The sequence below is a fragment of the Urocitellus parryii genome, chromosome 7 (genome assembly GCF_045843805.1).
Source record: "Urocitellus parryii isolate mUroPar1 chromosome 7, mUroPar1.hap1, whole genome shotgun sequence".
Taxonomy (NCBI): domain Eukaryota; kingdom Metazoa; phylum Chordata; class Mammalia; order Rodentia; family Sciuridae; genus Urocitellus; species Urocitellus parryii.
The window spans coordinates 71419889-71447766 of record NC_135537.1 but is presented as its reverse complement, the minus strand read 5'-3'; the positions used below and the strand labels follow the sequence as shown (position 1 = coordinate 71447766).

Sequence of the window (27878 nt, the reverse complement as noted above, 5' to 3'; positions counted from 1 at the left end):
ATTAGAGTCTTGGCAAGTAAAGAAGACAAGGAACAAAATTCCAGGCATAGAGGAGAATATAATCAGAATAACAGGAGAGATAGGAACCAACATTTATATGAGTCAAAAATAAGGTTGAATATTAAAAAGAAAATGTTGGATAAGTTCTTCATGAGTGTATGAGCTGTGCTCTCTCTCACACAGGGCCCCACATTTAGAGCCCTGTGCTTCATTTAATGCTTTATGGTTTTGAGAGCCTTAATAATTTTTTAATAAGGGACCTATATTTTTATTTTGTACTGGACCCAAGAAATTATGAAACCAGTCATGGATATAGCCATATGATGGACATCCTGGAAAGCCAAAAAATGAGTTGCATAGGAACTATGGGCACTAGTGATATAATTTAAGTATTTGGGTAATTATTGAGAATTAAAGAGACTAGCAAAGGAGAGTATACTCTTACACGATTCATATTAATTTTAGTTTGTTAAAAAGTGCCAGGTTCATGAAGTTGTGATTCTTTTGTTCTTAGAACTACTCCTGTGAGTATTTCTGTGTGAATTGACACTTGACAGAGGAAGGCTTCCATAGGCTCTTGCTCCGGGTAAACTTAGTACTTCTCCCTAGCACTGTTGGGATGAAAGTCTGCCTCTCCCACAGCAGTTAATGGGATTCTGCTAGTATCTACTTGTTTCTAGTGGGATTTTTTTCCTTTGACTTAACAGTGAACTGAGAGTTGATCAGCTGTTCCCTCTATCCTGTTCAGTTTTGTGTTTGCTAATTCTGAAAAAAAAAAAAAAAATCTTGAAGGTGTCCTCTATTCCTAGTCTCCAGTGCTGGAATAATCTCCTCCTACCCCATGATAGTATTGTTTTGTGAGTCAGTTCAGTGTGAATTTGGAACTGGAATGGAAGGTATGAGTAATTAAATATGTGAACTTTGATTGGCATCTTATACTATAAGTCTTGATGGGGATACTTTGGTTATACTTAATGATACCCTTGATTGAAAAAATCTTGGAAGTAATCTTGGGTAAAGGAAATTTTTGTGTTTCCCCAGGAGCATTTATAAAGTTGGATGGGGATAAGTGCTGCATAGAAAATACACTGAAATTAGTCAGTGTATAGAAAATACACTGGAAAAAACTGCACATGATCCAAATTATTTTTTTAACACAGGAAATCATAATGGAGTAGGTCTTTTTTCAATCTAAAAATTTCTGAGGAATAAATCCTTTTTGTATAGAATTAGATGTTTACATTTTATAAATCTAGATATCTCTTCACTGACTAGGTTGCTACCAAGTGTGGATTCCTTGGTGGGGAAGACTAGCTTCTGATTGTAGATAATGCTTTTCCTCACTACATCAAAAGAGCCTGATTTGAAAAGAGGTGCATTTGATTAGCAGGCACACAGAGCAGAGGGAGGAAGCAAATATATCATTTGCTATGCTACATGGGGAACTTGCTATCAGAATCTCTGCAAACTCAGTGAGAAAGTAATGAAATAAGCCAGTCCCAAAAAACCAAAGACCCAATGTTCTCTCTGATTTGTGGCTGCTAATCCTTAACAAGGGAGGGTGGGGAGGTGAAGTGTAGAAGTTCATTGGATTAGACAAAGGAAAATGAAGGGAAGGGAAGAAGGATGGGAATAGGAAAGACAGTAGAATGAATTGGACATAACTTTCCTATGCTCACATATGAATTCACAACCAGTGTAACTCCACATAGTGTACAACCACAGGAAGGGGATCCTAATTGGAATGGGTTGCACTCCATGTTTGCATAATATGTCAGAATTACACCCTGCTGTTATGTATATCTAAAAATAACAAATTAACAAAATAAAAGAAAGTATAGGAACTGTCTCCTATTTGATCTTTTCCTTAATCTCGTTTTAAAAATTAAATACTTCACAGGAGTCAAGAATGCCTGGTTTAAATATGTAGCTTCTTGTAAAGTAGCTTATGTCTGTTCTACATTTTTATTCATGAACTATACCACTTAAAGGTTTTATTCGGGTGAACATGATGGTTTACATATTGTTCGACCATCAACTGGGAAAATTGTGAATGAACTTTTCAAAGAGGCACGGGAACATGGGGCCGTCCCTCTGAATGAAGCCACACGATCTTCAAGTGAGGACAAATCCAAGGTTAGTATTATTTCTGTGTCTGATTTCATTAATATTATTTGCAAGCATTGTTTTTATAACCGTTTGTTTTAAATATTTCATTTTATGAGATTATAATCTAATAATGACTGAAAATTGAGGCAGTTTCTTAAATTTCTACATAATTTTTTTACCTTTTAATTTGGAAATAGGTTCAAAGGAATTTGCAACAAGAAAGGTCCTATGCATGTACCTTTCATCTAGTTTTCGCCAATGATACCATTTTGCGTGATTACAGTGTAAGATCAAAGCCAGGAATTTGCTGTGGTTCCATATCATTTTATCACTTGTATAGATTTGTGCAATCACAAACACATTCAATAAAAGTTCTTCGTGGTGTTCCTTTTAATAATTATACCCACCACCTTCTCTCCTATCATCCCTAATCTCTGACCACTGCTAATCTATTTCCCATCTCCAAAATTTTATAATATTCAGAATGTGATACAAATTGAATAATATATGACTTTTGGGGTGCATCCTTTTTCACTCAGCATAATCCCCTTGAGTTCCATCAGAATTATTGTATATTTCAGTACTTTGTCCCCTTTTATTCCTGAGTAGCATTCTGTGGTATGGGTATACCACTTTTTAAGTATTCATCTATTGAGGCACATTTTAGTTGTTTCTAGTTTAATTTGCATTTTCTTTTTCATGTGCTTATTTGCCATTGTCTTTGTTATCTTTCTCAGTGAAATGTCTCTTTATGGCTTTTGCCTATTTTCTTTTGTTGTTTTTTGTATTTTAAGACAGGCTCTTGCTACATTGCCAGGCTAGTCTCAAACTTTTGGATTCCAGCAATTCTGTTTTCTGAGTAGCTGGGACTACAGGCACACTTCAACTTGCCTTGTTACACCCATTTTCTAACTGAATTGTTTTGTTACTGTTCAGTTTTGAGAAGTCTTTATATATTTTAATCAATATGGATTCTTGGGCACACATATGGTTTGCAAATACTTTTTCCCCGACACTGGAATTTGTATTTTCTTCCTCTTAATGGGTTATTTTGCAAAGCAAAAGTTTTAAATTTTAAAATCCAATTTATCTTTTTCTATTATGGATCATGGTTTTGATGTCTAATTTTCATCTACCTTTAGGTATAAAGATTTTTTCCTATTATCTAGAAAAGTTCTATAGTTTCACATTTTATATCTAAACCTATTGCCCATTTTAAATTAATTTTTACAAGGCATGAGATTTATATCAAAATACAGTTTTCTAGATGGGCGAGGTGGCACACGCCTGTAATCCCAGTGACTTGGAAGGCTGACACAGGAGGATCCCAAGTTCAGAGTCAGCTTAGCAACTTAGTGAGGCCCAAAGCAACTTAGAGAGACCCTGTCTTCAGATATAAAATAGAAATGATTGGGGATGTGCACATGCTCAATGGTTAAGTACCCCTGGGTTCAATCCCTGGTTAAATATATATACATACATACATACATACATACATACATACGTTTTCCCCCATAAGGATGTCCACTTGCATTAGCATTGTTTGTTGAAAAGGGCTCTCTTCCTTCCATTGCATTGCTTTAAACAGCTTTTATAACTATATCAACTGATATAGTATTGGTATTTCGAAGACTTCAAGTGTCTTTGTGCATATATTTTTATAATCAGCATTTCTTAGTCTATAATTCCTCCCATCAAAATTATCTGGGGAGTTTTTCTAAACTACCATATGACTTTGAGGCTCAATAGATTTGAGTTGTACCTAGACATGTGTTTTGAAAAGGCTTTTCTGATAATTTTGGTATTCATTGTTGAAAACCACTATTCTAAATGAAACCTAAATGTTAGTCTTCATTGTTTGTCAACCACTTGAAATTCTCTTTCAGTCAGGCCTTAAGGTTATTTTAGTTTATATCAGTTCTCTAATTCTGGAAGAAAAATATGGAAGTGATATGATTTAGTTTATAGAAAAAAAAGCAATGTAATCATTAAAGACTCATTCAAGATATAAATGGTGATTAAAAGAAATGCTATTTTACTTCATAACTTATTTCTACCTCAGGAATAGAAGACCTTGTGGTAAGTACTACAAAAAATACAATCATAGCTAACTTCTTATACTTACGTAAACTTATAAAGTATGGAGCCTTTTTTCAAGGTAGTGTATACTTATTTATAAAATCCTTTCTTTGTTCTGTAAAGCTCTTATAAGACATCATAAAATGTTTTCACATGTTTATACTTGAAAATACATTTCAGTGTATAAATGCATATCTTAGTTTTAGACACTAATGTTTTTGAGACAGACCTTAATTTCTTACTTAAGTACACTTTTCTATAATAGAAGAATTTTATACTACTATAAAATTTTCCTAAGAAGTATGAACCAATTTGGTAAATTATAATTTATCTAGTTTTAAAATATCAAATGTTATAATAACACTTAGCTTTATATGTCTTGGTAAATTTTTAATTCACTTTCTGTGTATTTTAGTCATTTACAGGTGGAGGATACAGATTGGGTAATTCCTTTTGTAAGCGGTCTGAATATGTCTATGGAGAAAATCAGCTGCAAGATGTAGGTACAATAGTCACAATGAAAATGTATAGGCGTTTGCCTTCAGTACTATTTATTTTAAGATTTAAACTTAATATCTTTTGTTGTTTTTTAATTAACATTTAATAAAAGGACCAATATGTGGTTTTCAGTCTCAATTTTAAGGTTTTTTAAAATCTCATTCATGCCTGGACATAGAGATTCATAACTAGTTGAAAGCATGTGTAATTCACTGTCAGAATTAACTTACATGTATAATAATTATTTTAAATTGTATTCTGTAATAGTAATACAATGAGCTGGATTGTAAACATAGGACACCTAAAGTCATTCATTGTTTCTGTTGCCTTTGGAAATTTTGGAGTTAGAATTTTATTTTAAACATTAATAGTTCCTTGGGGTGTCACTAGAAGTTCAGTCTTGCCTCTTGGCTTGAATATTTAAGCTCTGGAATACAGAAGAGTATGGGTAAGGTGGAAGAGAAGTGTAGGAGTAGCAGGATGGCAGCTGGATGCTGTCTTGTTGCTTTTGTTTTCTCAGTGTCACATGAGTAATTATACTTCAAGTCTAGGATCCACCTGCAGGACCTTTAGTATTTGCAACCTTTGTCAATTTGATAAGCTAAAAATAAATCTGCTAAGCAAACACACAGTGTTTCATGTCTTTTAACTATGAATAAAGAATAGTGCAAATGGCTCTCTATTTAAATAAATAAATGGTAATATGTTTTGAGAGATCACATTTGAAACTTAAAACTATGGAGATGGGTTTTTTAACTTTTTATTTCTGTGTCCAAAAGGTTCAAATTTTGCTTAAACTGTGGAGCAATGGCTTCAGTTTAGATGATGGAGAATTGAGACCTTACAATGATCCAACAAATGCTCAATTTTTGGAATCTGTTAAGAGAGGGTAAGATATTTTATTTGTATTCTATTTGTTAGTTAGAATGGGACTTTTTTATTTTTAAACAGACTACCATTTAGTAGTGCATTACTAGTTTTTAAGAATGAGCTACTGGAATATATTTGATAACTGACTACTGGGGAAATGCTTATTCTTTTTCTTTGTGGGGAAGGGGCATTGGATATTAGCCCCATTTTAAATCTGATGAAACTGTGGATTCAACTCCAAGAACAAACATCTTAATGTAATAAGTCATTGTATTAATGAGCACGTAGCTGCCCATCTACTAAGCCACTGTCCTGCTTACTGTTGACAGGGTGACTCTTTGCATGTATGCCTGAAATTCAGCATCTTATATTAGAAAGCTTTTAAAGTGGCATTACTACTGGCAGAAGATTTCAAAAGGTTAGTTTGAAGTTATAATTTGTGGAAATAAACCATATATATATATATATATACAGTGCTCTGACCCATCCAAAGAACATTGTAACTCACTGGCCTTTCTTGCTAAAGGATGGGAAATCAATTGATTTTACCATAATAAAAGCTCTTCTGCATTGTGATTTCACTAGCTGATAACGGGATTATTATCATTATTCTTAGGGTAGAACTACAACTAAATGCGTAAGGTTGACTATCAGTTAGGAGATTTAAGTAGCAGTAAGGGACCAGAGTAGATTATACTCTGTAGAAAATTGTAGATGGGGCCTTTCCAGGTGATGAAACATGTTCAGGAAGAGTGGCTGAAGTGGCTCAATTCTTTGGAGTTGAAGTGACCAAGACGGAAAGGCATTTGAGAAGATGAATTACATAAGTTTTGAAATAAATTCTGCACAGATACCAAACAAAGGCAAGATATGCAATAAACAGTATACTGAACTCACTGAGAAGGTGGGTAGCAGTATATGATGGTAGCAAATACTCAAGTCAATTCTATGGACTCAAAAACTTACAGTCACTGGGAAGAGCTGGGTGGGGGAAATGTCCAGCTGCTAAGTGAAAACTAGTATTACTGCTGAAATTGATACTAATTTCAAGATGGTAAAAAAACATATTAATTTCAAGAAAAATTTTAGAAAAGTCTCTTTGAAGAAAATGAATATCAGCTAGTAGTTCTTAACTATAAAAACCCGTTATCTCTTTTTTATAGTATTTTTAATACTGTCTTCATTATCTTAAAAGAACTTACAGAATACTTATATTCTGCTTGTACACATTATTTTAAAAATGGATATATTATCTAAAATATATTGAAGAAATTAAAGAGTTTATCACAATTTGTATTTCAGTTTGTAAATGTCCAAATATGAGCACACCATAAGAGTAGTTAGACATAAATTACAGACATTTATACTAGTTAGTGTATACCTCTGTGCAGTTTAGCACTTCTCTAAATATGACAAGTATAAACAGAATAATGAGGTATGTGAAGTCGTCAGCTTAATTACTACAAGTGACATTGCATTCAAGGACTTGATCAAGTTCTAGACAAAACAAAATGCAATCTTCCCTTGGTTTGTATGGTAGATATGCCTGGAAATGTCAAAATATATTAATGAAACACCTCAACAAGTGGATTTTATTTGTAGGACAGAAGTAGATTTGGGGCTGAGACATAATACAGTGTTGTCATCCATGTGAATCTCTGTCCAGGCACATGGTAAATCTGTGGAACCCAAGACAAGTCTTTGTTGTGTAAGACAAGTGCCCCCTTTGCCTGTAGCTCACATCTCCTGCGCCTGATGCTGAATGACAGCTGTGCTCACCAGTCACCTAGTGATTCAGGAACACCTGTGTTAGTTTTCAGAACTTCCTTCAGGGAGCTTAGAAGTAGACACTTAAATTAACTATTTGTCCTCATAGGAATTTTCTAATGCTAATTTAGCTATCAACTGCTATCTTACAATTTTATAAATTTGGTTGTCACAGTGATAGCCAAAACATTGCTTTGCTGAGAATAGCTAAGAAACTGTGAGATAAGAAAGAGCAACTTGGACTAATCGTGGAAATTTTTATAAGTTAAAAACTGTTGGTTTTTAGTGTAGCTTATAATCGATAACAGTAATCTCAACAATGTAGGTTAAGTTTTGAAAAACTTAACTAAAAGCTTCCTCCCCACTCCTTTTTTTTTTGTTGTTGTTGTTGTTTTTTGTTTTTAAAGAGAGATTCCTTTGGAGCTTCAGCGACTGGTTCATGGTGGCCAAGTGAATTTGGATATGGAAGATCATCAGGATCAAGAATACATAAAACCTAGATTGAGATTCAAGGCTTTTAGCGGAGAAGGGCAAAAACTTGGAAGGTAAAATTCCTACAATGAGAAAAATTCTTCTTTGTTCAACCAGAATTTTCTTTGAGAATAAAAATACCAAAATGACTTGGGCAGTAAAAACTGAAGTATGAAGACCTTACTGGTGGAATTATATATGCAGAAAGGGGAAATAACTAGGGAACGATATTGGCCAGATTACATTGTGTGCATACATGAATATATAACAACAAATCCCACATCATAAGTAGTAGTTAGACACAAGTTACATTCTGTACAGCTATAATGCACCAATTAAAAAGAAGGGGAGAGAAAACAATGAATCAAACATGCAAATCTGATATTACTAGCAGGCAATATTTAGTAACGATTATCACATTCCTGGTCCTCTAGGCACTTTGCATGCGTTAACTCAGTAACAACTCTTTGATGTAGAGAAATATTATTACTCCATTTTGCAGGTGCAGTAGTTTTCCTTGGGTGATTTGAGTTGCTCATGAGCTTATGGGATTCAAACCCTGACACTCTGCAGTCTGTACTTTTCACCACTATTCCTTGTTTCAGATTCCATAGTTTCAAAGGAAAATCATAAAGAGTTGTCAAATAGATAAAACAGTGTATAACCTACATCACAACTTTAAACATGCATATCTACCATAAGTAACCAATAAGCTGTGTTCCTGCACTAAATAGGAGCAGTGTGCTTAGATGAGTGGTTTCCAATGATTTTTAAGCACCCACATTTTTTCTTTAAGTTATGAAAGCCCAATATGCAAAACCTGAGAGGCTCATAAATCTTATACATTTGTAAAAATTACCCTCTATCCACATATTGTAGCTGATGTGAAATTGTGGCATTGGTGATGTTTCCAAAGCATACATCTTTCGAGCATATTTTTCCTCCCCCACCCTCTCAGTGCTGGGATTGAACCCATACTAGGCATGCTCTACCTCTGATCTATATCCCCAAGTCGTCTTTGTCTTGTGCACACTATCTATTCCCTTCTCCTTTCTCAAAATAGGAAGGAATTTAATATTGCTTCTTTATACTTTGCTACTCCTAGTCTCCTTTTCTGTGTACTTTTCCCCTGCTAGAAACTGGTTCCTCAGACATACCAGGGAGCCTGGAATTTTCGTTGACCCAGCTTTATTTTTTAGGATTCAAACCTGTCACTACCTGATCAAACTGTACTTGGAGTTTTTCTCCTTCATTTCTTCTTACTGCCAACACAAGTCAGGACCACCACCACCACTCCCAGCCCACAATACTGGGGGTTGAACCTGAACCCAGAGGTGCTCTACATCCTAAGCCCTTTTATTTTTTTATTTTGACACAGGGTCTTGCCTGTTAATCATTAGCCATATGGTCCGAGTTCTGATTATAGAACCAGGCTGGCCTTGAATTTGCAATCCTCCTGCTGCCAAGCGACCAGCACGCTAGCTTCATACTAGAGGTCCTAAACATACAAGTTAACTAGTGAGATCAAAGTAAAGACACAAACTCAATTTACCTTTTTCTTGCCCAGCTCAGAGACAGCCCTTCCTGTCTCCTGCCTCGAGCCACCTGGTGTGGTAGCAAGGTTTACACAAGAGATCATCAGGAGAGAGGAAGAGCACGCCAGAGAGTGGGCTTTTATTGGGGAATAAGAAATTCAGTGGAAAATTCCATCCAATGAAGGTCAAGGGGGACAGCATTCCAAGGTCAGGATCAATGATTGGTCTCAGGGTCAATGGTCAGTCACACCCCTACACGGAAGGGCTCTTGCACCTAGAAAGGGTGAGGATAAGTTCTGACACAGCTGGCCGGAACGCCTCACACCCAGTCAGGGAGGTACTCGATCACGTGTGAGAACGGCTTCCCACATCCTGCCTCAGTCCTTCTGAGTTAGTGGGATTACAGACATGCACCACTGTGCCCAACCAAGCTTCTCTTGCATTGTGTTATTTCTTCACTCCTCTTGTTTATATACCTAGAAAACAGTCCTCCCCCATCACCACCACATTTTGTTTTGTTTTGTTTTAGCCCTTCTCTCTTTGGCTTGGTATTTATTGAGATTATGATTTTAATTAGAAGGAATAAAATGCCCAGTCATCTCTTTGCTACATACCTATTCTTTCTCTGTTATATAAATTTTAACCAAGAATTAATATTGGAATATACATCCTTTAAAAAGTATACTAAATCAGAATTTAGACTGAAGAAGGTAGTATAAAAGAAAAACAGGGCTGGGGTTGTGTCTCAGTGGTAGAGCGCTTACCTAGCATGTGTGAGGCGCTGGGTTCAAATCTCGGCACCGCATACAAATAAATAAAAGGAAAGGTCTATTGACACCTTAAAATAAATAAATAAAACTACTGTTTTTTAAAAAAAGAACAACTAAGAGCCAATGGTTATAATATGCAAATTCAATTCGTGAAAATAAGAGTATTATCTGATGATAGTATCACAAATCTCAGCCTTTTTCCTTGTAAGACAAAGAGCTAGAGAAAATGACAGAAAAGAAAGAAATATCTAAAAGAGTGACCAAGATCAGTGGTGAGAATGCCTGTTAATCATTAGCCATATGGTCAGGGTTCTGATTATAGAAAACAATCTACTTGCTATTTAAACTAGTAAGGGGTTTCTTACATGGTTTGTAAAATTTCTGGGAAAGACAGCAAACCAAGATTTTCTTGGTCAGGAGATAGAAACACAATATAGCACTATTCTTAGAAAATACCTCATGCCCCTGTCAGCTGTCCAGTACCCACAAAGCTAGGGAAGAAACACAAGAACTTCCATCATGATTTATGTAGAATAGCTGAATGCCTCCGCCACCCTGGTGATCAGAAGAGCTACATAGCTTCCATTTCATAGGACTTATTTTGACCAAACAAGTTCAGTCGTCCCTTGGTGTCTACTAGGGTTTGGTTCTAGGATCCCTGTACAGTACATTCCAAAATCCATGGATACTCAAGTCCCTTTATCTAGTATAGTCATGCCCTGAGTAATGACATCTCCATCAAAAACAGATCACATATATGGTGATGGTCCATAGGATTATAATGGATCTGAAAAATTCCTATTGATTGGTGGAATAGTCACTCTAACATTATCGTACTACATAGTACATGTTTGTGGTGGTGCTGGTATAAACAAACCATCCATGCTGCCCCATACATAAAACTAGGGCACATACAATTACTTACAATGTATAATGTTTGGTGACCAATGACTAAGTTACTGGTTTTTATATTTACTATAAGTTTTATTGTTGTTTTAGAGTGTATTCCTACTTATAAAGAGAAAATTTACTATAAGGCAGTAGGCTGTGTTTATTGGCAGCAGTCTTAGACATCTCGTGTTTATCACATCTCTTGCTTACATTATTTTCTTTGTGCTTGATTTGATTTTATATTTTGTTCATCATAGCTTTAGGTCGGACATATAGGCTAGGTGTGTAAGTACAATCTGTGATCACACAGCAATGGAATCATCTAATGATACATTTCTTAAGTGACACTTAACTATTTTCTTATAACTTATACACATCCTCCCATACACTTTGTCATCCCTAGATTACTTATAATACCTAATACAATGTAAGTGCTATATAAATGGTTATTATACTTTATTTAATGAATAATGACAATCCGTAGATGTAAGAACCCTCAGATATAAGGCAGATGGTGTAGAGAGTAGATTTATAAAAACCAAGCTACTGGGAATCTGAGAAATGTAGTCTTTAAAATTTTCAGCTTCACATATATAGAAAATTTAAACTAGAAAGAAATTTAGGTGGTAATGTGAGCCTTTATACAGATGAACTCAAATGTTGATTGAGTAATATTTCTAAAAAAAGTGAAGGATCTCTAAAGTTTACATTAAGGTTTTACATTAAGAAATATTTTATGAGACAGAAGGTGGTAGAGCGCATAAGGCCCCAAGTTTAATCCCCAGAACCAAAAAGAAAAGAAAGAAATATATTAAAATAAAAGTTTCATAGTGAAGCTTCATATCCTTGGAAAGTAACTTTCTAATATGATTCATTTCCCCAGAGTTCTAGGCAATTGTTTACAAAACACACAAAAAAGAAGCAAATAAAGCAGAAAGGGCATTTTCTTCCATGGATGTCAGTCTAATTACAAACTGAACGTTACATTGATAAAAACTAACAGTTTTTTATTGTGATATGCCAATAATTATGGGGTAAATTTAAACACAATAAAAGTATTACCCAGTACTCTCATGTAACAGAACCAAACAATTCATAGATGGGAAACTGCACATTTCTATAATGAGAGAATAAATGTATTATTGAATAAAAGAGCTTGGTGTGCTATAGTAAAGCCCTAAAAATAAAAGACCTAGAAAACACAATCATTTTGACAGGGTGGATTATAAGACATTCACCAAAGGCTTTTGAACTGTAATGATATGTCGTAACTTGAAGCAAATCTCTTAATGCTTAAAAAAATGGTCATCTCCTGTTTTCCTAAGACTCTGCTTGCTACTCTGTCCCACAAAGCCATAGCACATGAAGTTTGACTTCATCTTGGTCCCTGGATCCTTGTTTCATTTGCTGTGAAGAAGCTTTTTAGTTTGATTCCATCCCATTTATTGATTCTTTTTTTTTTTTTATTGTTGGTCGTTCAAAACATTACATAGTTCTTGATACATAGTATTTCACAGTTTGATTCAAGTGGGTTATGAACTCACAATTTTACCCCGTATACAGATTGCTGTATCACATCAGTTACCCTTCCATTTATTGACATAATGCCTTTCTAGTGTCTGATGTATTCTGCTGTCTGTCCTATTCTCTACTATACCCCCTCCCCTCCCCTCCCCTCCCCTCCCCTCCCCTCCCCTTTTCTATCTCTACCCCTTCTACTGTAAATCATTTCTTCCATTTGTATTGTCTTGTCTTACCCCTCCTTTCCTCTTATATGTCATTTTGTATAACCCTGAGGATCGCCTTCCATTTCCATGCGATTTCCCTTCTCACTTCCTTTCCCTCCCACCTCTCAACCCTGTTAATGTAAATCTTCTTCTCAAGCTCTTCGTCCCTACCCTGTCCTTGTTTACTTCCCTTATATCAAAGGGGTCATTTGGTATTTGTTTTTTAAAGATTGACTAGCTTCACTTAACATAATCTGCTCTAATGCCATCCATTTCCCTTCAAATAATATGATTTTGTCATTTTTTAGTGCAGAGTAATACTCCATTGTGTATAAATGCCACATTTTTTTTATCCATTCATCTATTGAAGGGCATCTAGGCTGATTCCACAATCTTGCTATCGTGAATTGTGCTGCTATGAACATCCATGTAGCAGTGTCGCTGTAGCATGCTCTTATTAGGTCTTTAGGGAATAGACCGAGAAGGGGGATAGCTGGGTCAAATGGTGGTTCCATTCCCAGCTTTCCGAGAAATCTCCATACTGCTTTCCAAATTGGCTGCACCAGTTTGCAGTCCCACCAGCAATGAACAAGAGTGCCCTTTTCCCCGCATCCTCTCCAGCACTTATTGTTGTTTGACTTCTTAATGGCTGCCAATCTTACTGGAGTGAGATGGTATCTTAGGGTAGTTTTGATTTGCATTTCTCTGACTGCTAGCGATGGTGAGCATTTTTTCATGTACTTATTGATTGAATGTCCTCCTCTGAGAAGTGTCTGTTCAGTTCCTTGGCCCATTTATTGATTGGGTTATTTGTTATCTTATTGTCTAATTTTTTGAGTTCTTTATATATTCTGGTTATTAGGGCTCTATCTGAAGTGTGTGGAGTAAAGATTTGTTCCCAGGATGTAGGCTCCCTGTTTATCTCTCTTATTGTTTCTTTTGCTGAGAAAAAACTTTTTAGTTTGAGTAAGTCCCATTTGTTGATTCTAGTTGTTAACTCTTGTGCTATGGGTGTCCTATTGAGGAATTTGGAGCCTGATCCCACTGTTTGTAGATCATAACCAACTTTTTCTTCTATCAGATGCCGTGTCTCTGATTTAATATCAAGCTCCTTGATACATTTTGAGTTAACTTTTGTGCACGGCGAGAGATAGGGATTCAGATTCATTTTGGTGCAAATGGATTTCCAGTTTTCCCAGCACCATTTGTTAAAGATCTATCCTTCCTCCATTGCATGCTTTTAGCCCCTTTATCAAATATAAGATAGTTGTAGTTTTGTGGATTGGTTACTGTGTCCTCTATTCTGTACCATTGGTCCACCCGCCTGTTTTGGTACCAGTACCATGCTGTTTTTGTTACTATTGCTCTGTAGTATAGTTTGAAGTCTGGTATCGCTATACCGCCTGATTCACACTTCCTACTTAGTATTGTTTTTGCTATTCTGGGTCTTTTATTATTCCATATGAATTTCTTGATTCTTTTATCTATTTCTACAAGAAATGCTGTTGGGATTTTGATTGGCATTGCATTAAACTTATAGAGAACTTTTGGTAATATCGCCATTTTGATGATGTTAGTTCTGCCTATCCATGAGCAGGGTATATTTTTCCATCTTCTAAGGTCTTCTTCTATATCTTTCTTTAGGGTTCTGTAATTTTCCTTGTATAAATCTTTCACCTCTTTTGTTAGGTTGATTCCCAAGTATTTTATTTTTTGGGGGGATATTGTGAATGGAGTAGTTGTCCTCATTTCTGTTTCAGAGGATTTGTCGCTGATATACAGGAATGCCTTTGATTTATGCGTGTTGATCTTATATCCTGCCACTTTGCTGAATTCATTTATTAACTCTAGCAGCTTCTTTGTAGACCCTTTTGGGTCTGTTAAGTATATTATCATGTCATCCACAAATAGCGATAATTTAACTTCTTCTTTTCCTATTTTTATGCCTTTAATTTCCTTCGTCTGTCTAATTGCTCTGGCCAGTGTTTCGAGGACTATGTTGAACAGAAGTGGTGAGAGAGGGCATCCCTGTCTTGTACCAGATCTTAGAGGGAATGCCTTCAATTTTTCTCCATTCAGAATGATGCTGGCCTGTGGCTTATCATAGATTGCTTTTACAATGTTGAGGTATGATCCAGTTATCCCTAATTTTTCTAGCGTTTTGAACATAAAGGGATGCTGTACTTTGTCGAATGCTTTTTCTGCATCTATCGAGATGATCATATGGTTCTTATTTTTAAGTCTATTGATGTGGTGAATAACATTTATTGATTTCCGTATATTGAACCAGCCTTGCATCCCATGGATGAATCCTACTTGATCATGGTGTATAATTTTTTTGATATGTATTTGAATCCGATTCGCCAGAATTTTATTGAGGATTTTTGCGTCAAGGTTCATTAGAGATATTGGTCTGTAGTTTTCTTTCTTTGAAGTGTCTTTGTCTGGTTTCGGTATCAGGGTGATGTTGGCCTCGTAGAATGAATTTGGAAGTTCTCCCTCTTTTTCTATTTCCTGAAATAGCTTGAAAAGTATTGGTGTTAGTTCCTCTTTAAAGGTTTTATAAAACTGCTGTATACCCATCCGGTCCTGGGCTTTTCTTAGATGGTAATCTTTTGATGGTTTCTTCTATTTCCTCTATTGTTATTGGTCTGTTTAGGTTGTCTATATCCTCCTGACTCAATCTGGGCAGATCATAAGACTTAAGGAATTTATCTATGCCTTCACTATCTTCTATTTTATTGGAGTATAAGGATTCAAAATAATTTCTGATTATCTTCTGTATTTCTAAAGTGTCTGTTGTGATATTGCCTTTTTCATCTCGTATGCTAGTAATTTGGGTTCTCTCTCTTCTTCTCTTCGTTAGCATGGCTAAGGGTCTGTCAATTTTATTTATTTTTTCAAAGAACCAACTTTTAGTTTTGTCAATATTTTCAATTGTTTCTTTTGTTTCAATTTCATTAATTTCAGCTCTGATTTTAATTATTTCTTGCCTTCTTTTTTTGCTGTTGTTTTGCTCTTCTTTTTCTAGGATTTTGAGATGAAGTATGAGATCATTTATTTCTTGGTTTTTTCTTTTTTTGAGGAATGAACTCCAAGCAATGAATTTTCCTCTTAGAACTGCTTTCAATGTGTCCCATAGATTCCGATATGTTGTGTCTGTGTTTTCATTTAATTCTAGGAAGTTTTTAATTTCCTCCTTGATGTCTTCTAAAACCCATTGATCATTCAGCAACCTATTGTTCATTCTCCAAGTGATGCTTGATTTTTCCTTCCTTCTTTTATCATTGATTTTCAGTTTCATTCCATTATGATCAGATAAGATGCATGGTATTATCTCTACCCCTTTATATTGTTTAAGAGTTGCCCTGTGACATAATATATGATCTATTTTTGAGAAGGTTCCATGTGCTGCTGAGAAAAAAGTGTAACTACTTGATGTTGGGTGGTATAGTCTATATATGTCAATTAAGTCTAGGTTGTTAATTGTGTTATTGAGTTCTATAGTTTCCTTATTTAACTTTTGTTTGGTAGATCTGTCCAGTGGTGAGAGAGGTGTGTTGAAGTCTCCCATGATTATTGTATGGTGGTCTATTAGACTCTTGAACTTGAGAAGAGTTTGCTTGATGAACACAGCTGCACCATTATTTGGGGCATATATATTTATGATTGTTATGTCTTGTTGGTGTATGGTTCCCTTGAGCAGTATGAAGTGTCCTTCTTTATCCCTTTTGATTAACTTTGGCTTTAAATCTATTTTATTAGATATGAGTATGGACACTCCTGCTTGTTTCCGCAGTCCATATGAGTGGTATGATTTATCCCAACCTTTCACCTTCAGTCTATGAATATCTTTTCCTATCAGATGTGTCTCCTGTAGGCAGCATATTGTTGGGTCTTGTTTTGTGATCCATTCTACTAGCCTGCGTCTCTCAATTGGTGAGTTTAAGCCATTAACATTTAGGGTTATTATTGAGATATGGTTTGTTCTTCTAGCCATATTTGTTTATTGATGTTACTAAACCTGCTTTGTTATCCTCTTTGACTATTTTCCCCCCTTTACTGTCCTACCTCCCATTGTTGGTTTTCAATGTTATTTTCCATTTCCTCTTCCTGTAATGTTTTGCCAAGGATTTTTTGAAGAGATGGTTTTCTAGCTGCGAATTCTTTTAACTTTTGTTTATTGTGGAAGGTTTTAATTTCATCTTCTATCCTGAAGCTTAATTTCGCTGGATACACGATTCTTGGTTGGAACCCATTTTCTTTCAGTGTTTGAAATATGTTATTCCAGGATCTTCTAGCTTTCAGAGTCTGTGTTGAGAGATCAGCTGTTATCCTGATTGGTTTACCCCTAAATGTAATCTACTTTCTTTCTCTTGCAGCTTTTAAAATTCTCTCCTTATTCTGTATGTTGGACATCTTCATTATAATGTGTCTAGGTGTGGATCTCTTATGATTTTGCACATTCGGCGTCCTGTAGGCTTCTAGGATTTGGGATTCTGTCTCATTCTTCAAGTCTGGGAAGTTTTCTCATATTATTTCACTGAATAGACTGTTTATTCCTTTGGTATGGAGCTCTGTGCCTTCCTGTATCCCAATGACTCTTAAATTTGGTCTTTTGATGTTGTCCCATAATTCTTGGATGTTCTGCTCATGGTTTCTTAGCAGACTTGCTGAGCTGTCTATGTTCTTTTCCAGTTGAAATACTTTGTCTTCATTGTCTGATGTTCTCTCTTCTAGGTGATCTACTCTGCTGGTAGTATTCTCAATTGAGTTTTTAATTTGGTTTATTGTTTCCTGCATTTCTAGTATTTCTATTTGTTTGTTTTTTATTACCTCTATCTCCCTGTGAAATTGATCTTTTACTTCCTGGATTTGTTTGTCAATGTGATCTTTCATTGTCTGATTTTGCTGTCTCATGTCTTCCTTGAGACTCCAGATCATCTGAAGCATGTATGTCCTGAGCTCTCTATCTGACATTCCATCTGTTGCAGCTATTACCTCTTCTAAAGTTGAGTTGACCTGCATTGCCTGTGGTCCTTTCTTTCCTTGTCTTTTCATACTGCTGGCGTTTCTTTCTGCTTGGTGAAACTGTTGTGTTTTTGAAATTTTCCCTCTATTTATTTATATTGCTCTTGTATAGTTGAAAAATCACCCTTGCAGGGCAGGTAGTGGCTGTGATCCTCCTCCAATTGGTGTGATCCGTCTACCACGCTGGCAGGCCCTAGGTCTGCTCTGCTGGTCGGTCAAAGGTCCGCCTACCCAGCAGGCGCGAGGGGCACCTCTGTCACTCCGCAGGTTGCTGGGCCTAACCTCCCAATAGGTGGCAGGTTCGCCTAGCTTGCAGGCACTGGGGGAGGGGCCGATTCCGCCCCTCAGCAGGTCGCTTGGCCCGATCTGCCGGTGGTCACAGTCCCTCCTACCTTGCAGACACTGGGGGAGGGGATGGGCCTGCCCCTCAGCAGTCCGCAAGCCCTGTCCTACTGGTGGGTCCTGACCGCGTTCCCTGCATGCGCCTGTAGCTGTTCTGTGACTCCGCTGGTTGCTGGACCTGACCCGCCCGTGGGTTGCAGGTTCGCCTAGTTTGCAGGCACTGGGGGAGGGGCCGGTTCCGCCCCTCAGCAGACCGCTCGGCCCGATCTGCCGGTGGTCACAGTCCCTCCTACCTTGCAGACACTGAGGGAGGGGACGGGCCTGCCCCTCAGCGGGCCGCCAACCCTGTCCTACTGGTGGGTCCTGCCCTTGTTCCCTGCAGGCGCCTGTAGCTGTTCTGTGACTCCGCTGGTTGCTCCCATTTATTGATTCTTGATTTTACTCTTGTGCTTTAGGAATCTTGTTGAAGAATTCCTAAGCTAACATGATGTAGATTTGGGCTTACTTTTTCTTCTAGTAGGTGCAGGGTTTCTGGTCTAATGTTGAGGTCCTTGATCCACTTTGAGTTTTGTGCAAGGATCTAATTTCATTTTGTTGCATATGGATTTCCAGTTTTCCTAGCACCGTTTGTTGAAGAGGCTATCTTTTCTCCAGTCTATACTTATGGGGCCTTTATCTAGTGTGAGATGACTGTATCCATGTGTGTTTGTGTCTTCTCTGTTGCACAGTTGGTCTTTGTGTCTGTTTTTGTGCCAATACCATGTTGTTTTTGTTACTATAGCCCTGTAGTATAATTTCAGGTCTGATATTGTGATGCCTCCTGCTTCACTTTTCTCAATGAGGATTGCCTTGTCTACTCTGGGCCTCTTATTTTTCCAAATGAATTTCATGGTTGCTTTTTCTATTTCTATGAAGATATTAATTCTGCCTGTCCAAGAACTTGGGAGATCTTTCCATTATCTAAGGTCGTCTTCAATTTCTTTCTTTAGTGTTCTGTAGTTTTCATTGTAGAGGTGTTTCACTGCTTTTGTTACGTTGATTCCCATATATTTTTTTCAGGCTACTGTGAATGGGGTAGTTTTCTTAATTTCTCATTCAGTTTATTTATCACTGATGTATAAGAACACAATTGATTTACATGTGTTAATTTTACTCTGCTGAATTTATTTATGAGTTCTAGAAGTTTTCTAGTGGAATTTTGGGGTCTTCTATAAAGTCATGTCATGTGCAAATAGGGATAATTTGAGTTTTTCTTTTTAACAGGAACTTTATTACTCTCTGCATCCAAGTCTATTAATGTCTCTATGTACCCTTCTCACCTTCATTGAATTTGAAGAAAAATGTGGTTTTCCTCCTGTTTGAGGGAATTAGTACCCTCATATCCTTTCCTCTTATTTGCGTAGAAATGTTGTTTCACCAATTAACTTCACTTTCTTTAAAAAAAATTTTTTAATGTAAAGCTTAAAACGTTAAACCATTATGTAAAAATATTACTATGGTTTTATCAATTGAATGACAAACAGAAAGTTTTAAGTAGCAAATAAGTGTGACTTTGAAATCTCAGTAGTAAATTTAATTTTCTAAAATGGTTTGTTTAAACCATATCTTCATCTCATCCACTGTTTATCTCTGATTCTGAGCATGTCTTTTGATCTATGACTCAATCCTTTCTGAAAAAATGATATGGGGGCCTATATGATCTTGAAAGTTCATCCATGTCTGTTTCAAATGTTGTTCACATAATTTCATTTTGACATACACACATTTTAAAAAGAAACACATGATCGTTATTTCCCTACCTGGTTTCCCCATTCTGTACTTTCATGTTTTAGAAGAAGCTTGTCTGATCGGAATTTCCTAAACACAAAACATTAGATTACAGAAGTATCAATCTGAGGCAGTTTTATATCATGGAAGTGAGCCCAAAACATTCCTCATTTATCAATAGGGTTAATGGGGCTAGTTTTTCTTTCCAGAGTTGTCCTTAGGATAAGAATTTTAATGTTCAGAGCTCACCTTCAAGTAGTAACAACTTCCTAAGATCATTGAAATGCCTTTGTATCCTAATGAATTTAATCTTTACAACAATAGTGCTGTTGTCTCTTTTACCAACAAGGAAACTCGGGCACAGTGAGGGTTAGTGACCTGCCCAAGCTCACACACCTTATCCGTGGCAAATTATAACCAAGTAATCTGACTTCAGGATCTATGCTGTTAACCATTATGCAGCATTGCATCACAGCATGATTTAAAGGAAATAATGTGATGTTGATGATGGTGGTAGAGGGTGTTAATAATGTATGTAGCTGATTATTGGTGAGGTAGAGAAGGTCCTTAGCATTCTGTATCTTCTCTTTGATTTTCTTTCCTCTGCTTTGGGTAAAGGACACTGGACTATTGGTACAATAAACCAGCTTGGTCATGCAACTACTTAAGTCCTCAATTCCAAACTTGAGGGAAAAAAATTCTTAATGTCTGGTCATTTATTATAAATTGTTATTTTCGTCTTTTTCGAGTGTGCCATATATAGTCTCAGTTTCTAAAATCTGTGTTAGGAAGTTGCTAAAGACAGGGAAAGTGTTAGCTAAAGAAAGCAGAAGTGAGTTGACTACCTTACTGTATATTCTGAGAAACTTTCTGGATAGGAGAAAGAGGTATGATAACTTTGTTTTTATTTTGCTCTAAAGCTCAAATGTTCATAGAACTTTCATATAAGAAATTAACTCATATAGAATCCATCTAATGCCCTTCATAGATGAATGGATTAAAAATGTGGCATTTATATACAATGGAATATTACTCAGCACTAAAAAATAACAAGATCATGGCATTTGCAGGCAAATGGATGGCATTAGAGCAGATTATGCCAAGTGAAGTTAGCCAATCCCTAAAAAACAAATGCCGAATGTCTTCTCTGATATAAGGGGGCTGACTCAAAATGGGATAGGGAGGAAGAGCATGAAAAGAAGACTACCACTAAATAGGGAAGAGAGGTGGGAGGGAAAAAGAGGGAGAAGAGGAGTTGCACGGAAGACGGAAGGAGAATCTCATTGTTATACAGAATACATATATGATGTTGTAATGAGAAAAAGAAAAAAAAAAGTGTGTCACATTAGATTGGATAGAGAGAAAGGATGGGAGAGGAGGGGAAAGTAGGGAGGATAGGAAGGGCAGCAGAATAGAATAGACAATATGATTGATGTATGTACATTCCATGTATGTATTATATGTCAAAATACATTCTGTCACATATGACTAAAAAAATGAAAATAAATCGTATGGTTAAAAAAAAAGAATCCATCTAAATCTCAATATTTTAGTATAAATGTTAACACTCTGAAAGAATCCCCCAAAATGAGAGAATATTGATTTTATTTTTTTACAAAGAATTTGGCTCCATTTGTTCTAATTATAACCAAAAGATCACTCTATTTTGACATAAGCTTTTAATTTATAATGACCAATCATCTTGTTAGCATTAGAAAGCAATGTTCGAAGAAACTTCATTATACGTGTATCACCATGAACAAAAATACATTCTTTCTTAATACTTGGGGTTTTTTTTCATTTTTGCAAAGCAGTAACTACTGAAATCAGATATTTTTAAATAATACTAGCCAAACAATATTGTTTGATGCTGTTAGTATGTGCAATAATAGCTGCCACCTGAGACATTGTCTTCTACATGGCATATTAAGGACTTACTGGGGTAACATGCCTTTGTAACAGTATTATCTTCCCCTCCCCCATTTTATAAAGGATAGAACTAAATTCAAAGAAATTGACTTACTCAGTTTTACATAATTAACAGCTGAGATTTGAAATAAAGTTTATCTGTCATTCTTTGACATCAACTCAAATTTGCTTTGGTTTCTAACTAAACTGTTGAAATATCACAGAGATAAAGATGCAAAGGATGCAAACTTAGGTTTTTGAGAGATTACATAAATAAATGAGCATCATGGGATCCCAAAGAATTTTTTTTAAGAGAGAGAGAATTTTTTTAATATTTATTTATTTTTCTTAGTTTTCTGCGGACACAACATCTTTGTTTGTATGTGATGCTGAGGATCGAACCCGGGCCGCACGCATGCCAGGCGAGCGCACTACCACTTGAGCCACATCCCCAGACCCCAAAGAATTTTAATATAACAAAAGAGATTGAAAGAAGTGGAGGAAACTAAAATAAAATCATATTCTTCTTTGTCCAAAAGTTATATGAGGGATAAATTTAGAATCAGCCATAGATCTAAGTGTTTACTGTCTTTAGTTGGTCATGTCTAGTATATTCAGTTGTGTTCTAATTCTTAAATTCTTCTTTCTTAGCCTTACACCTGAGATAGTCAGTACACCTTCCTCCCCAGAAGAAGAGGATAAGTCAATACTTAATGCAGTTGTTCTTATTGATGATTCAGTGCCAACTACAAAAATTCAAATCAGGTTAGCAGATGGGAGTCGTCTGGTACAAAGATTCAATAGTACACACAGGTAAGCTGCTTTACCATCTAAGTGTCTAGTTTGCTGTTACTAAACTAACACTGTATACAACTTGAGTAATACATAATATGACATTCTGTAGCTTCACTTTCAAAGTAAATTTTTGTCAGAAAGAAATATTTGAAAGGATAAAACCTGCTGGGCATAGTGGCACATACCTGTAATTCCACGGTCCTAGGAGACTGACACAGGAAGCCAGCTGCAGCAACTTAGTGAGACCCTCAGTAACTGGCAAGACCCTGACTCAAAATGAACTGGGGTTGTAGCTTAGTGGTAGAGCACCAGTGGGTTTAATCCTCAGTACAAAAAAAAATAATAAGATAATAGCTGTGCATAAGAAATGAAATAGATGGTAATCCCTGTAAACTATCCAAATATTAATGTTAATTCAGCTATCATACAAAAACTAAGAGCTATAGTTTTGCATTGTTGCTAAAACCATATGAAGTAGAATCAGATGTAATTTAATATAAGTTTATGTGTCATTAACTATAATACTTCAGATAAACAATTTTAAATGTCCCTTTAATATTTATTTTTACTTTATTTGTTCATCGAAAAAGACTGTAAAGAATACATTTATAATTTTAGTTGAGTTACTGTGCATGTGTAAAAGTGATTTTTAGAATTATTTCTACAACTTAACACTTTGCATAGTTTTAGACTCACCCTTCCATATGCCAGTCCAACTTACCTTTTTCTGAGTCATTCTGCTAATATATTCTATATCCTAAAAAAACTATGGCCTATACTTTAAATATAATAATATTGTTAATAACTTTTTTTAATAAGTTGTCTAAAGATTGTTTCTATTTTACAGTAAATGTTAGGTACACTCCAAAGTTAATATTCATATTTCACTTTGAAGAACTAAGATGAATTCTTCCATTGAAATTATTTTAATTTAAGAAAGTTACAGCTTATTTATTTATTTATTTATTTATTTATTTATTGTAATTGTAGATGTATAGCATGCCTTTATTTTATTTGCTTATTTTTGTACACGGTGCTAAGGATCGAACCCATTGCCACACACATGCTAGACAAGCACTCTGCCACTGAGCCCAAGCCCCAGCCCAAAGCATGTTTAAATCACAGTTGGAATTATGTAATTTTTTATTATGATTATATGATTGTAGCTAATAGCTTGCATGAAAATATGCATTTTCTATAACAAATTATTTTTGTCTTATTTCTTTAGGATACTGGATGTTCGGAACTTTATTATACAGTCCCGTCCTGAATTTGCAACTCTTGACTTCATTCTGGTGACTTCATTTCCAAATAAAGTGCTGACAGATGAAAGCCTGACTCTACAAGAAGCAGATATTCTTAACACTGTGATACTCCAGCAACTAAAATAATATTGCTGCTGTCTATGCAATAGCATATAGGAATAGTTAATGTGCCATATTAATAAGAAAACTACTCCCAGCATAAAGACAACCAAATTTTTTTATCATTTCTACAAATAAGTTTTGGTTTTATTGTTTTTCTATCTTCCAGCCTTTAGATGAATTTGGACTACAGATAGATCGAGTTTGTTGCAGGGCTAGCTTCTGTTGATAGTTTTTAAATTCCTAGGCAAACCTGTTTGTTACTTGCCCAGTATTAATGTAGCAACATTTGTTTGCAGAGAAAATGAGCAAAACCCCTTTTTGATAAACTCATTGATGAAATTCACACTGAATTTTCCTGATGCAGCAGTGACCAACAGTCATTAAAAATTCTTTTGATAAATAAGTTGAAATTTCTCTTTAATATATACTTAAAGTATCTGTATTCTGATTTTGAAATTGTTTGATTATATAATTATTTCTCCTATGAAGGTTTTACACATTCCTTTAGTTAACTGATTTAGTATTACAAAATATGATTTTTCCTTGTATTTTGTAAGTCATTGGTTCTTGAGAAGATATAGTAAGAAGCACTTTAAAATCAAGTAATTATAATCTCTCCCAGAGCCTGACTCGATCATGTTCATTTATTCATTCAACAGATATTTCTAGGGGATCAACTAAATACTATTGTTAAGTGCTCAATCCAGAATGTATTCTACTCCAGAAAAAAAAAAAACTACTCTATAAATACAGGAATATAACTTTAGTCAGATAAGACTGAATCTAAAGAATTAGCCTCATAAATATTTGCCATTTCTGCTGAAGCCAGGTACTTCCCAAATGGGGAAAGTTACATTAGGAATGAGGAGAAAGCTTTTCTTTTTCCCAGATGCCACTTCACCTTTGATCATCACTTCTGGTTAGTTTCATATTGCTGCCATAACAAATTATAGAACTTATAGTTTAAAGTAACAGATGTGGTATCTTTTAATTCTATAGATAAATGTTGAGCATGGCCTTCCTGTGTCATAATGAAGGTGCTGGCAGGGCTGCATTCCTTTGAGGGGACTCTAGAGGCAAGTCATTTGCTTAGCCTTCCAGCCTCAAGAGTCCACCTGCATTCCTTGGCTTGTAGCTTGTGCACCATTGCATCTCTCTTGACAATAGCCTGTAACACTTCTCTGGTTTTAAAGACTTGTGTGATTAGACTGGATCAACCAGATAATTTGGGATAATCTCCCCCATCTTAAGAACCATAGTAATCATATCTACAAAGTCGCCTTTACCATTTAAGGTTACATGTTCACAGGTTTGGGGATTAAGACATGAACATGGAGGAGACAAGTTAGTCTTATGCCTCTCTCAAAGATTCACATCCATTCCATGTAAATTCTCCCCATCTAGAGGTGCTCAAAATTTTCAGCCTATTAAAACATCAACTCAAGAGTCTACAATATTACCTGAGTTTCACCAGCTCAAAACCCAAGTTTCATTTAAATTCTCTAAGTTAAATATAAGAGATGATCTGGGTATGATTCCTAGGCCATAATTCCTTTCCACCTTTGAACCTAGAAATTATCTGCTCTGAATTGTAATGGCAAAACAGCTGTAGAATAAAGTTAAACTCCTATTCAGAAAACAGGCAATGGAGTGAAGAAAGGAGCCGAGCCGCTGGAGCCAACAGTTTACAAATCCAGCCAGGCACACTCCATTAGGTTTCATGGCCTGGGATTAATGTATGACTCATAGCTCAGTCCTCTAGGCTTGTGACTCCATCTCATCATCTTTCCTTTTCTCAAAAGTAGGACATGTTAGCAGCTGAACAGTTTTATTACCTTGTTTGTTCCTTTTTAAATGTCATATTCTATACCTTTCAGATTAAGATAGCAGACTTTCTGATGGTATAATATTGTCAAAAACTTGTGGGCCTCCTGCATATGTTGTGGAGCTCCATTAGATAGGAGACTCCTCCACACATCTTCCTAAATAGTTTTATCTCTGTTTTTAGCTTTTCCTGAAATAATTGAGATCTGTGAGTCACACCCTTAATATCTTCAGAGAGCCTTCTGTGTGATAGAATACTCACCTCTTGATTTTTCTGGGGTATCAGCAAAATGTTATATAGCCACACCCTTATATTTCTGTAGAGCAGGCTTTCCTGACAACGACTCGCTAAATTTTAGTGTCTTGCCAGTGGGGTAGGCTGAGAATTTCCTAAGTCATCCAGGCCTAGATTCCTTGTGTTTATCTGTCTACTTTTACATTGGATTACAATCAGCTGGAAGAAAGCAGATCAGATCTTCTGATCTGCTTGGAAATAACTAAATGTTTAAGTTTACAGTTCATATATTATTTCTTCTAATAATCTATTCTCAGTCAGTTTAGCTATTCACCCTAGAGAATACCTAAATCACTACCAAGCCCCTTAACTTCCTTCAAGCCCTCCTTTGCATTAACTTTCAGATTTCTATGAACGATCTGTTTAAGACAAATGAAGCTCTTACTGTCGTGTTCCTCAGAATTCTTTCAGCCGTTACCCACTGCTTAATTCTAAAGCCATTTCTACCTTTTTTGGTATTTGTTACCTGCTACCAAAAAGCATTCCACTTTCAGGTGTCTATGCACTGCCAGTTGACTTGAATGTGTTTCTGAGAGATTTGAGAGTCACCTTTCCCTGAGATCACTGGTTATTTCAAGGAGTGAGCTAGGTAGAGGTTTTAATCTAGGGAGTACTACTAGAACTATTGCAGGATCAATGTATTGAATCTGTCCCTTCAGAGAATTCTTCTCAGTGTCACATAGAGGAAGAAGATTCTTCCTAAGTTTCTCTGCCACAATAGGAAGCCATGTTCCTTTCCACTTATTAAAAATAACATAAATAATAAGAGTCCCAATTCAAAAATACTATCGGGGGAAAAAACTCCCTTTTAAATAGAGCAAAATTATCTTCCTAAGGAAACAAGGAATGAGTTTTTATTTTTTCTCAGACAAGAAGTCTTACTATGTTGGGAGGCTGGCCTCAAACTCCTGGGCTCAAGCAATTCTCCTGCCTCAGCTTCCAGATTAGGTGGGATTATAGGTGCATGCCACCAGGCCTAACAAACATAAGCTTTTTAAATAAAAGGGCATTGCCCTGTTTTGGATTAACAAAACAGGAAAAAAAATAACCAAACCTTGTAAAATTATTTCAGATTTCCTTCTGATTTCTTATCAGTTACGTGGAGTGCCTATAGATGTACATATAAAAATAACTGCCATTTTTGTGTATATTAGTCTTCCAAAGTAGATTTACCTTAGAATTAAGTAGACAGAACGTTTGAACAATACTTTCACTTGTGCTGCAGTGTTTTATTTCACTGAGAGTCATTTTCCTGTATTATTTTTACTATCACAGTCATTATAACTTTAAAATGTATAATCATCTCAAAAAAGATCATCACAATGAACAATTAGACAAATGTGAGACAGTTTTGCATGATATATATAATTTAAAAGTTTGAAATGTGTGTATACCAATAAAGAATGTTATCACTGAAAGCTTTTGAAAATGTTTCACAGTTTCTTTGATTTACAGTTCTGGTCAAGTAATTGAATAGATGATTTTAAATGTGATTAATTTCCTGTGATTTAATTGTGCTTTGTCCGTATTTTTGGAGAGCAGAGAAGGATCTCCTTTGCGTGAACTTAAAGTTTCCACACTTAAATTAGCTATACAATACATTTTCTGTTGTCAAATCATTGAATTAAGGAGTGTTTTATTAGGCAACATCAAAAGAGGGGTAGGAGAGTAAAGTGTGGGACCAGTGCGATTTTTCCTCACACAGTTCTCTTTCTTGTCCTTCTATGACTTCTCTACCTACAGTGGCACCATAGCACTAGTGAAAATGGCCTACAGTTCGAGAAGATATTTAAGACAGTGACTTTTTCTCACTCTGCTATTCAGAACAGAGT

The 27878-nt window shown here is 35.8% G+C and overlaps 1 protein-coding gene across 2 annotated transcripts in view; it reads left to right on the top strand.

Moving 5' to 3' along the window:
* The window catches only part of Ubxn2b (UBX domain protein 2B), a 36419-nt gene extending 8944 nt beyond the window's left edge, over positions 1-27475 (top strand). Inside the window, exons 3-8 of one of the 2 annotated variants that reach the window (XM_026408502.2) lie at positions 1992-2136; positions 4604-4687; positions 5466-5575; positions 7731-7868; positions 22417-22578; positions 23789-27475. In XM_026408502.2, coding sequence (XP_026264287.1) covers positions 1992-2136; positions 4604-4687; positions 5466-5575; positions 7731-7868; positions 22417-22578; positions 23789-23951 — 802 coding nt within the window. In that variant the 3' untranslated portion in view covers positions 23952-27475. Of the gene's footprint in view, positions 1-1991; positions 2137-4603; positions 4688-5465; positions 5576-5885; positions 5975-7730; positions 7869-22416; positions 22579-23788 lie in introns of those variants that run through there. The other variant, XR_003302562.2, reaches the window with a different exon arrangement.
* Positions 27476-27878: the final 403 nt, after the last annotated feature.